Source organism: Uranotaenia lowii, chromosome 2, assembly GCF_029784155.1.
Source record: "Uranotaenia lowii strain MFRU-FL chromosome 2, ASM2978415v1, whole genome shotgun sequence".
In the NCBI taxonomy this organism is placed as follows: domain Eukaryota; kingdom Metazoa; phylum Arthropoda; class Insecta; order Diptera; family Culicidae; genus Uranotaenia; species Uranotaenia lowii.
In genome coordinates this window covers 332,964,203-332,977,188 of record NC_073692.1, presented here as the reverse complement: position 1 = coordinate 332,977,188, position 12,986 = coordinate 332,964,203, and the positions used below count along the sequence as shown (strand labels likewise).

The 12,986-nt window shown below is 34.5% G+C and overlaps 1 protein-coding gene across 8 annotated transcripts in view; it reads left to right on the top strand.

Annotated features, from left to right (window-relative positions):
* Positions 1–12,986, top strand: part of LOC129748030 (solute carrier family 12 member 4) — a 780,735-nt gene that overhangs the window by 569,587 nt on the left and 198,162 nt on the right. For all 8 annotated transcript variants that reach the window (XM_055742491.1, XM_055742493.1, XM_055742490.1 and 5 more), the window contains 3 exons: positions 9,169–9,298; positions 9,532–9,656; positions 9,863–9,945. In XM_055742491.1, the coding sequence (XP_055598466.1) occupies positions 9,169–9,298; positions 9,532–9,656; positions 9,863–9,945 (338 nt within the window). The remainder of the gene's footprint in view (positions 1–9,168; positions 9,299–9,531; positions 9,657–9,862; positions 9,946–12,986) is intronic.

The window sequence follows — 12,986 nt, the reverse complement described above, 5'->3', positions numbered from 1 at the left end:
GTAGTGGGAATCGAAAAAAAAAGGTTATCAGCAAACTCGGGGAGAAGGGATAATTTTAAAAATCATCGAAAATTATACCATATTGACCAGGTACTCGAGGTTGGATCAAGCACCTTCTAAGATGGGTAGACCTTGATAGATAGATGCAAAAAAAAAGTTGAAACTTCAATGGCAGTTGTGACGTCAATATTGCTTTAGTAGGAAGCTGTGTCTTGAAAATCTTTAATACCTTAATATTTTGGTGTGTTAATAAAATTATAAATTTTTTCAATCATACATTCTCGAGTGTAAGCCACTGCTTCTTTTATTTTGTGGAGCAGAGCAGTCAACAGCATGAGTTATAAGAGAAAGGATGCCGTTTGATAAAGGTCGTAAAGCGGAAACAGTAGGAAGTGCAAAATGGCCGCTGCTCGCCAATTTCATGGCGGTCGTTAAGCGAAACCGTTCGTTCCTTGTTGGCCTGGCCATTACTGGAACCGGTCCGACGTTTGTTCACACGCTTTTGTCCAAATGCGTGCATGTGGGTGTGTCACACACCAAAATTAAACAAACACATGCACAAGATCACATCTATGTGGGAGGTCCCAGAATGATTTATGGCTGCACTATGGGGGATGGCTTTAGAATATTTCTGATATCTGTGACTGCACATATGTGGCGAGAACGTTTTTTTTTTTTTTTTTTGTATAAGTAAATGTATTTCACTTTTGTTAAATTTGTAATCAAAATTGTCGACGAAATTATTACAGAACATGTGCAATTTGGCCTTGCATATGAAATTTTACGAAAAGAACCTTCAAACGATGTACAACAAATCGGCATTAGCAGGTATTTTTATTTTTGGTTATTCTCTGGAACAACAATTTTAACATTTATTTCTAGAACCAATTGTGAGAACTGTTTTAATCGTATTTTGAAATTTTATGAAATGAAATTTAAAAAAAAACCCCAATTAATGTACAACAAATCAAGTTTTGCAGGCATTTTTCATTTTGGGAACTCTCTGGAGCCACAATTTGAACATTTATTTCTAGAACCAATTCTGAGAACTGTCTCAATTGTTGTTTAAAATTTCACGAAAAGAAATTTGTTAGAAAAGTATCTTCTAAAGATATAAAACAAATTGGATTATTCAGTTAATTTTTATTTTTTTGTCATTCTCTGAAGCCACAGTTTGTTGCACACTGTTGCAATCGTAATTTGAAATTTTACGAAATGAAATTTAAAAAAAATAACCCCCAATCAATGTACAACACATCAAGTTTTGCAGGCATTTTCAATTTTGGTTACTCTCTGGAGCCACAGTTTGAACATTTATTTCTAGAACCAATTGTGAGAACTGTCTCAATTGTTGTTTGAAATTCAACGAAACGAAATTTTACGAAAACATCCCTCAAACGATATACAACAAATCGGATTATTCAGGAATTTTACATTTTGGTCACTCTCTGGAGCCACATTTTGAACATTTATTTCTAGAACCAATTGCGAGAACTGTTTCAATTGGAATTGCGAATTTTTTTAAATAAAATTAAAAAAAAATGCCCCAGATATATGCAGGCATTTTTCTTTTTGGTCTCTATGTAGCTACAATTTGATTATTTATTTCTAGAACGAATTTTGAAAACTTTTTCGGCTTTTACGGCGCCTATGTGCAATGCCACTTGTTCGGAATTAATATGTGTATTTATTGCAGCAGCGATAAATAAATCATGTTCATTCTGTTCATTTATATAGATTTTTCCACGCTAGATGATACCAAAATGAACAAAAGCAGCGGTGGAGATCGTTTTTATTTTTCTATTTTCCCTGCATTATCAACATAATTCAAAAGACGTGGTGTAAATCAAAAATGCTTATAAATTTCTAGTTTGTTTCTTTTTTTTATCAAAGAAAAAACTTTGTGGAATGCTTTTCAATTATTTTGCTCTCATTTTCTTTCTTTACCAACAATCGCCAATCTACATCCCAAACTGCAGGCTCATGAAACAAATATGTTGATTGTCACGTTCCGATATGTTTTTATTAATATTGCTAATCCGTGTCCGACATCACGTTTAACTGTTAGCTCAAGCTGACCCAATAGAGAGAGAGAGAGAAAGCAAGATGGAAAGAAAGCTAGAGAAAGAGCGACAGAAGAAGTGAGATTTTGTTTACTGGGCTCCGGTAGTCCTTCGATGCCTACTCATCGTAAATCACGTAACAGCCTCGCACTAATCCGGCAATTAATTCAGTCCCAAATGTACTTCTTCGAGCTGTCAGCCATCGCTCAACTGGCTGGCTGGCTGGCTCAAATCGTAATAAATGGACTGTTACGCCTACACCTCTCTCCCCCAGGACAGTTCACGAGATCATGCCACCGTGTGCGTTTTTTCTCTGGAGGACACTACAAAACGTGGTCGACTGAGGCGGGAAAAAAGCAAATGCAAAAAAAAAAGATTTGGCCAAATTATCCCCACAGGATGATATGAAGTTAGAATTTCGGTAGTCCCAGGGATTTATTTTGGATGTTTAACACTCACGAACACATGCGGCTAGGGAAAGTGGTTCATTTTAATTTTCAAAATAAATAAAAGAAACATATTTCTGTATTCCCTCCTGGTATATCATGACACAAAACATAAAATGAGAATTTAAACATTTAAAAAAACACGAAGAAATCATAATTTTTTCGAAAGTGGTTATCAATAATAAAGTTTATAACAATTAAATCGTTTCTGTTTACTTTGAAATTTTCTTTGAAAAATCTAAATTATGTGAAACATCAACATAAGTTCTAGAGAAAATGCTGCTCTATACTGTGAAAAAATTCTGAGATCGATAGTTTTTTGACATCGGCATGGTTTAAGAAAGTTATATACAGAAACAACAAGTTGACTAATGATAACTCATAGGATTTTTTAAATATACCCAGTTCTAAGAGTGACCAGAAGACGCTCGTGTTGAATCTACGAAGATTGAGAAGACTGGCAGTACAGTTCAAAGGTGGCTCCAGAGAGTGATCGTTTTTCTGAGATTTTCATTCTATGTGGAAAACTAATCCCACCTGAACGTGATCAGAAGATGTTGTTTTTAAGTAGAATGAGGAGGTTGGTAGTACAGTGCAAAGTTGGCTTCAGATGGTAACCTGTAAAAGATCATTTTAATTCTAAATAGTCACAGCCTATTTCGATAAAAATAAAAACACTAACTTTTTTTGTTTGAAGAGATAGAGACAAAATTTGTTCTACAAAGTTGTAGATATTATCAAAACATGAAACTTTGCAAAAATAACAAGAACTCTATCTCTATGTTGAAGTTCTTTAGCTTCACTCCCGGCTAGCAATGGGGGAGGAAACACAAATCACTAACATTCATAAAACTACGCCACAAAACAAAACCAAAACAAATTGGTTGCTTATTTCTATCTCCAATCATTGTTTTCTTGTTTTTTCAGACCGCATACTTTCTTTCGATCTCCTTCTTCTTCTCCTTCCGCTCATCATCATCTTCTTCTTCTTCTTCTTCCATTTTGCTTCTACCGTTCTTCTTCCATTCTGCTTCTACTCTTCTTCTTCCATTCTGCTTCTACTCTTCTTCTTCCATTCCGCCTCTTCTTTTCTTCCTTCTGTACTGCTGCTTCTTCTTCCTGCTTGCCTGCTTCTTATTTTCTTCTTGCTTTACTTAAGCTTCTTCTTTTTCTTCTGACTAGCGGTAGTACTTACATGTTTCTTTTTATTCTTCACCTCTTCCTTACATGCAGCGACCCTTATGTCATCAGATGACCAGCAACCGTTGAGCACCACTGGCGGCAGGCGTGACATCCAGCATCAGCTTCCGGAAGGAGTCGGCACCAGTTCTCGGGCGATACAATTTTCAGCTCCGGAAAAAGACTGACTCCAGGTACCGTCGGTTTTCAGGTCCCAATAAAAGCCCTTAAAATATATTTTCCAATCAGCCAAATCGTTTTCAACTCAAATATCCGCACTCACCCAATCTGGGGCCTGGGAACACTATTCTTTGGGCCACTTATTCGGTGCTGGCCCACATCAAAATCTAAGGCGAAACGAGCATTAAGCACATGCTATTCTCCAAGCAATCATTCACTTACCGGTTCTAGATGTGTTTTGAACGGTAGTGTTGACGGTGTGGCTTCATCCAACAAATCGTGCGTCGAGGGTTACCGAGAAATGACTGGGTTGCTCCACGCCTCGCTAATTTCTGTTCGGACCTTCCGTCGGTTGTTCCTGAGGCTGGATTTCTAGGGGAGGGGAACTGGTGAGTATCTTGTGGTTTGGCTCGATTGCAAACTCCTCGTCCAACTCAAGTTACTGACCTGATTGTCTGGCGATAGGAGAATCCGGCAGCAGTTATCAATCCGGGACGGAATCCTCAGCCACGAGCAGAACAAACAGGAACAACACGCGGGAAAAATTAACGATCACGATGGCGAAAATAAAAGTGAACTATTCACACATTTTTCTTCGTTTGTTTACATCAATTTTCGATGATGATGACGATGACAACAGGTACACGGAAAGAATATTTTAGCAACAAATACTTAAAATTTACTCAATGATGATGATGACAAGTGCACGCAGATAATAATATAGCAACAAATACGTTAAACAAACTCAAATGCTACATCTATTCAGTGCAGAGTTATAAAGCTTTTAGTTTTAAACATATGTATTTAAAATTTGTTGTTTTATACTTAACTAATGTAAGTTTTGAACTAACATTAATATTATGTTCACAATATTTATTGCGACACTCAATACGCACATTTAGCACTAAATCTTAAGTCCTTAAGATCTTGTCTTCCGGAGTTATCGCAATTTCAAGTTTTATTTGAAGTTTGAATCAAGTACTACAAGTTTAGCTAGAAAATACTTGACTCCCCGCGCACGTATTGGAGTACGGTCGGCAAAAATTTGTTGAATTCTAAGATTTTAACGAGAAAATAGATGTTGCTTGTTATTAATTCTGTCATATCTTTTCAAAGAATGCATTATCTGTTTTGGTGTCTTCAAATTAAAGTTGCAACATCAAAGGAACTATTGAATGGTATTTTTAGGGAATATTTTATGATACCGGTACTTAACAAATTTTAAAGCGTTTTCATGATTTTAATTGGAAATTATTTTTGTTATTTTTTTTTATATTTTATTTGAAAATTTGATAAAATTTCAATGCGTTTTGATGTGCTATTTGATGATTTCAACTGAAAACCGAAAAAGTTATGTGCATTTGAAACATGTTTTAATTTCAACGATGACAAAAATCTCTATTCACTCGTTAAAAACTAAGAATTTCACAAATTTATGCCAACCAGATCATTTTAATTCTAAATAGAATGAAGGAGCTATGCCATGCTAATCTCTTAGTACAAGTTAGATAAAAAAAATAAGCATCTTCTAGATATAGCAAACTATATTTTGGAAAATAAAATCAAAAAACTTATTGTTTCTAAATTCGATTAATTCAAATTATTTCAACGTAAAAAAACAATCGATTCTGAAAAAAAATACCAGTTGAGCACCTAGTTGCTAGTGAAATTGTATGGAACCATGAATGTGTTCAGCATAATTCATTAAATTGCATTCTGAGTCTTTTTCTCAGCCCGCTACTGCATGGACAATGAATTCATTGTGATAAAAAGTTTCTGTCAATGGAAATAACTTTTTTGACCTCTAACTTAGCTATTTATGCCAAAAAAATTGCCTTTTCAAAAGTTTTAATTTTTTAAATAGTGTAAGAATTGAGAGTTGTTTTTTTTTTAGTTTTAGGTTCTATAGTTGCTAATTGAATTTTTGATGCACTAATAATATTTGAGAGCTATATAACAGTACTGAATTAAGCTAAAAAATGTGAAAAAAAAGTCGAGGACATTTATGAACTAAATCATATGTACTTTATCGAAAAAACGAGGAAGAATTAGCTTAATGGGTAAAACTCCTATGAAAAAAGGAAAGCAAAATATCAAGACATGCTTATCAGGATGACCACTATACAAGGCCGTGCGAACTCTCAACTTGACATACAAAATCCCTACCTCGCCTTTAGAATGAGTTTGTATTCAAAAATGGAATCATCAACAAGTTGGAAGCCATATATCATGACTCACGAAGGTCATCAGAATTAGCAAATGAAAATCTAATACCTGGTTTACTCTACTTTAAAAGTAAAAATTTTGATTTACAAAAAATGTGCTGATATGAAATATTCTTCAAGAATCCATTTTCAGTTTCATTATATATTCTGTGTTTCTTGTTCTTCAAAATGCTTAACATCACATTCAAAAACGTTTTGATAAATTACACAAGGCACAAAATTAACATCCTTGGAGGGGAAAAGAAGTTAAAAACTAATTTTGAATAATTTGGCAAAACTTGAAAATTAATTATTTTTATTTTTATTTTATCAGTTTCTTATTGATCATTTCCTAATCTATAAATTGTCAGAGTAATTTAACATGTTGTGTTATAAATATATAAGGCTATTATTTTGACTTTCAGAACTTGTTAAGCCTTTTATTTTGATAACTGGACTAAGTTTAGTAAAGAAAAGGGTTTTATTTTTGAATTTGATCACTGACAGTCTTGAAATAAATAAAATATTTCTTCTTTTTATCAAACAAAATTCAATTATCAACTATTGAATAAATTTTCCTTGGTTCAAAATGTTCTTTTTCCTAATCAAGAATTCACATTTCTAATCGTAATAGTTTTTTCCACAATTCAAGATACTACAGTGGTCTAGCTTGCATAGCAAATTTCTAGTTCAGAATAAGGAACCTCATTTTGAATAATTTTTCAATGACTTATCGGAAATAGCATTGATTTGAAACATTTATTCTAATTTGTTTTGAAAATGTTGATTCATTCTACTACTAAAATTTATTATTTTTTTAGTTTGTGTTCTAATTATAAGTAAGGAAATGGTTTAGAAATCAATTTCTTTATTTCTTGTGTATTTTTCGTATTGTTATTATATTTGGCTAAATTTAAATTTCGAAAATCACCCCCATGGACGGGACCTTCGCACGGGCCTGCCACTATATAAGACTATTTTAAAATAAAGGGCAAAATTTCACCAGCTTAACAGTTTAAGTTGTAACAATTGTCAAATTGTGTCTTAGAACATCAAAGGCATATTTTGCGGAGAAACGTCATACATTTCGTTACATTTCAAATTATCACAATTTCTGTATTTTAAATTTTTTTTATTTATTAAACTAAAAACATTTGGACACTAAATATTAAAAAAAAAAAAGAAAAAAGGTCAATGAGGGGATCTATAAAAGATGTTATCTTGAATAAATTCAAACTAAAGACTAAGATATTGATGATAATTTAGAAAAATTTATTGATGATCAAAGTTACCCCGTTTTACGGTACTTAGAAGCAATAGCTTTAGATTTAAAGAAAAATTCCATATAAAATCTAAATCAAACAGTTGTAATAAAGTCGTACAAGACTATTTTACAGACTTCTACATCAACGAGAACCCCCAAAAGACTTCTACAGTTAAATCTATTTGAAAAATCTCGTTAAAAAGTTTCAAAGAACCAAAATCAAACTACTAGTGAAACTCAATCTTTACTCAGGATCTTGATTTGAAAATTTCTCAGCATTATTTTTAAAATGTTTTCAATTTTTTTGAATACCGTTTTTGGAGCTAGTGAATAGATCCAAAGCATCAGTTTTTAATTTGGAAGACTAATCGATTTTGAAGTTCAAAATTTAAAAAAAATATACATAACAGGGGATTAGAATCTGTCATTTTATTTTTGCTTATTTCTTCTGATTTATATTTTGAGGCTTAATTTGAATTCTGATCAATCCTGATGAGTTCTGACCCTGATTTGGTTCTTTTTTAAGTGGTTATTCACAAACAACGTTCAAGTGATAGCGAACAAAACGAAAAGAAGAAGAACGTTCAAGTGATTGCATAAAAACAAGGTTTTGATTTTTTGGTGCATTTATTGATTCTTTTTCAATGCAACTATTTAAAAATTCACAAATTGAGTAAATTGTAAATTTCACTTGGAAAAACCAAACTACATAACACAGTTAGAAATCGAAGTATGACAGTGACATAATAAGTTATTTATTTGAAATGGGACGAAAATGAAAAATGTTTGAAAACTGTGAAAGTTTACGTACGTACGTCTGTACGTCTCGGTGGCCGAGTGGATAGCGTGGTGACACGGTAATCGCATGGACCACCTGGGGCATGGGTTCGATTTCCATCTTGGAACTGGGTGTTAAATGTTAATCTTAAGTTATCCACGTTTATTCAGTCTTTGAGCCTAAATCGGCTAAGACGGTGTATGTCTTTTTTTTAATGTGATTCGTATTGGTAAAATTTCTTAATATTTATAGGTTTCCAGCATGTTATTTCCTTGGTGATGTCCAAGGACACAGCGCACAAGGACTCCATCCATATTTGTAAGCAGAACGGTCATCATTACTGACTCATTTGGAATCAATCTTCAGCATTATTTAAAAAAGAATTCACATAATATGTTTCAATATTATATTACCAAAAATAAACCTTTAGGAACGTTGGCATTTAAACAACTCTAAATTTTTGCCAGTGATGGGCTCTAGATTTAATTTCAATTTAAATCATTGAAATAGAAAATCGTAGATTCACAATTCTACAGAACAGCAACTAATTTTCGACTTCAGCACATTCCAAATTGTGCTGATTACAAAATCTGCGTACTTTCAAATTGCACAATTAGCCGTTCCATTGAACTTGCCGATCCACAATCCACAACCAATAATAGCTCCGGAGCTCTGAAATCGTTTGATTATGTAAATCAAAAGGCAGCATTCTCCGCCGCCAATTTTCCAATCACCATTTTTGCCGATCCGGATCCCATTAGCGATAGATTTTCTTTCCGATGTGCGGGTTGGGCAAGTTTTTTTGCTGCGCTGGCCAACGCAATTTTCGGGACCAAATTCCTGGGGCCCGCTAGGAATGTCTCTGCTCTTTCCTTTCCTGAATGAGCAATGGCACGGTCGCCATGTGCTAAACCAAACCAGATCAGATGTAATCTAGTTTAGGGAATGGATTTATTCTACAGCTGACCTAAGCAGTTCTAATTTTTCTATGTTGTTTGAAATTGGCAATGTGTTTTTAGTGGTTAATTAACATACATATATTTCAATTTTTCAGGTCTAATCGTCTACGTTGGTGTGAAATTCGTCAATAAATTTGCTACCGTTGCCCTGGCTTGTGTCATCTTCTCCATCATTGCGGTTTATGCTGGAATCTTCAACAACATCGATGGCAACGACAAGTTATTGTGAGTATTCGTTGTGATTTTTTCCGAATAATTGATACCATATCTGACAATTCCAAGCTGACTGCTAGAAATTTCGATTACATAAATTCATGAGCTTCTGATTGACTCTAGGAAACCACCTCTTTTCATTTTTACTTCCTGGGGGTGGTGACAGCTTTCGGAAAGTTGCCGCATTATTGGCAAGATATTAATGGATCCATTCTGTATGTTCCCGTTTCTCTTTTCGTTCACAGCATGTGCGTTCTCGGAAAGCGACTGCTAAAGGACATCCCGGTAGAAAATTGCACCAAGGAAGTCGGTGGCCCACTCTACAACATCTTCTGTGAACCTGGCAGCCAGTGTGATCCGTATTTCAAAGGTAAGCAAGCAACTCAAGTGAAGTGAAGGAGTGCAAGAGAACAGTAAAAAAAATATGTATCCAGCTCAAGAAAAAAAGACAATCCTGATGGGATGAAATAATTTCAAATTGGTTTCGCTCATGATGGCTCATTTTTATCCTTTATTTTCTCATCCATCTATTTTTCTTTTCCCTCCCCTTTTCTTCTCTCTCCTTCTCTTTTTCAGATCACAACGTTACGCTTGTTCGAGGCATCAAGGGGCTCAGAAGTGGCGTTTTCTTCGACAACATTTTCCCGTCATTTTTGAAAGTGAGTTTCTGCCACCTTCTTTTTCTGTAGCAAATTTTCTTGCATCCGGTTCCGGTAAAGATACTGCACAAGGTATAGAACCTCGCCATTGATGCCAATGAATGCGCTCCGAACGGGTTCTTCCTACCTCGTAGCTAGGCTAGAGTCGTTTATTGTTCTTCCACAATGCTGCCATAATATTTAGACAATCACTCCAATTGATTGGCTTATGCAGTCTGACAGAGTTTTTTTCCTAGAACAAGAAAGAAGAAAAAAGCTGTTCATGATGATTCTCCTTCGTATGGTTCTTCCTTGTGGAAACTGTATCTGAACTTAAGACACGTTCTACAATGTATAAATGCTATAAAAACGGAGGTGTTTTCCCATATCCCGGCAAACGCTAAAAAATCCCGGGAGCTCCCGAAGCCAATGAAAAGTGGTAAATTACTAAAAATTTACATGATTTAAATTGGAGGAATTAAAAAGATTGGGCAAGGAAAATGATAGTTTTACTTTGATATATGGCTTAGACTTTATCATATTTTTTTAAACTGGATAATACCATGAATTTCATAAAAAAAAAATTTTAATTCGAAATCTTTGTTTAAAAGTCAAAACGAGAAAGAATTTATCAAACCAAACAATTCGACTTCCATCTGTACCGTTGAGCCGTCAACACGTACGCCGGAGCATCGTATCGTTGCTGTGTACCTGCAGGAACATTTTACATTATTTATTTTTTTTTCCTTACCTGTATTTCAATCAGCACTTTTCAGTGCTAAAATTATTTTCATTTTCTTTTATTCATATTTTCTCTTTTCTTTCCAGCATGGGGAAGTCATCGGCTGGCTCAAGGGCCGGTAGGAAACGAATTGCCGAGCCTAATTCAGGTCCATCGCCCAAAAAAGTTGAAATTTCCAACTCATTCGATGTCCTTCATAACATCGGTGATGAGGAAATATTCATATTTAATTCTGATAAGAGTACTAAGAAACCTTCTTCTTCTTATACTCTTAAAAACGAAAAGATTCCACCAATAACGGTCACGATTCCTGACTTCAATGCCTTTCGAAAAGAAATCGTCACTTCCGTCAAGGATGTGAAGATTTCTTTTCAGATCGGTCGAAGGGGAACTGCTCGTATATTGGCGGAATCTTTTAATGATTTTCAAAAGGTTTTAAATTATTTGAATAATAAAAAACACCAATTTTTTACGTACGACACTAGAAATGATCGTCCATTTAAAGTTGTACTTCGTGGTCTCACTGGCGATCAAACACCGGATGAGATCACAACTGAATTAAATTCTTTGTTAGGTTTTTCTCCAATTCAAGTAATTCAAATGAGGAAAAGAACCAACACGAATAATACCAGTAGTGTTGGTTTTGCTCCTGAGCTTTATTTGATCCATTTTAAAAAGGATCAGGTTAATAATTTGCAAATTCTTGAAAAGGCTCGTCTTATGTTCCATTGTCGAGTCAAATTCGAACCTTTTCGTAAATCTTCTACCAATTTTTTACAAAACATTACGCAATGTCGTCGTTGTCAAGCTTTTTGTCATGGCACTAAAAATTGTAGAATGAATGCCAGATGCATGTTTTGCGGCTCATTCGATCATGAAAAATCTAAATGCCTTTTTGGTGGTGATAAGCCAAAAACAGAATTTTTTAAGTGTGCGAATTGCGCAGGTAATCATTCCTCGAATTCTCTAGACTGTCCCGTTAGGGCAAAAATTGTTGCTTCTAGGAAAAATCCCAAAGTTTCCAGAAAAGTTTCTTCTCCTCCTTCCTCTTTTTCGTCTTCACACGTCAGACCGGCAAACAACCTGCCTGTTCGCAGTCAGCCTCGGCCTACATTGGAATCACGGCTGGGTAATACCCGAAGTGAATTTAATGTTACCTGGGCTGATTCTGCGCCACAGACTCGTTGTTTATCGTTTTCAGAGGTGGTTGAAAATGGGTTTCCCTCTTCAGGTTTAACTAATAAAAATGGGAAAAAACCAAGTCTCAACGTTCATGCGAAGGCTTGGGAAAATCCCCGAAATTCAAATACTTGTTCTTCTCCTTCATTTTCTGATCCTAACAATTTTGTTGATTTGGGTGAGATTACTGAGGAAAAATTAAAATTTTTACATCAAAATTTAATGGAAATGATGCAACTTATGTTGAAAGCAAATTCAATGTTTGAAGCTTTCCAAACTTCTTTTAATTATGCTAACAAAATTATTATGACTTTACGATTCCCTCATGGATCCAAATAGATGTTTAAATATTATGAATTGGAACGCTAGATCTTTGCTGGCTAACCAAGATGAATTCTTTTTATTTTTGAAAACTCAAAACATACATATTGCTGCCATCACTGAAACTTTTTTAAAGCCAGACAATAACTTGAAAAGCAATGCTTTCTTTAAAATTTTACGAAATGATCGACTTGATCGACAAGGTGGGGGTGTAGCTATTGTCATCAATAGTCGTCTCAAATTTAGACTTCTTCCTTCTTTCAATACAAAAGTCTTAGAAACAATTGGAATTGAATTAGAAACTTCTATGGGGAAAATTATAATTGTTGCCGCATACTTGCCTTTTCAATGCAGCGGTGAACAGAAAAATTTTTTGAAGGGAGATTTACAAAAACTCACCAGAAATAAATCTAAATTTTTTATTATTGGTGACTTTAATGCAAAACACCGATCTTGGAATAATATTTCATCAAATTCTAATGGGAATATTTTGTTTAATGATTGCTCTGCAGGTTATTATACTGTTGAATATCCTAATGGGCATACTTGTTTTTCTTCGATTAGAAATCCTTCCACAATTGATTTGGTTCTAACGGATTTAGGCGAGCATTGTAGTCAATTAGTTACTCATGCGGACCTCGATTCAGACCACCTTCCAGTAACTTTTTCTTTATCCCAAAGTCCCATTGAAAACCCTTTAAAATCAACTTTTAACTTTCAAAAGGCTAACTGGGAGCGATATATGAATTTTATTGAACGTAATTTAGATGTAAACGTTCCACTGAATTGAATAGAAGATATTGATTTGGCTGTAGAAAAT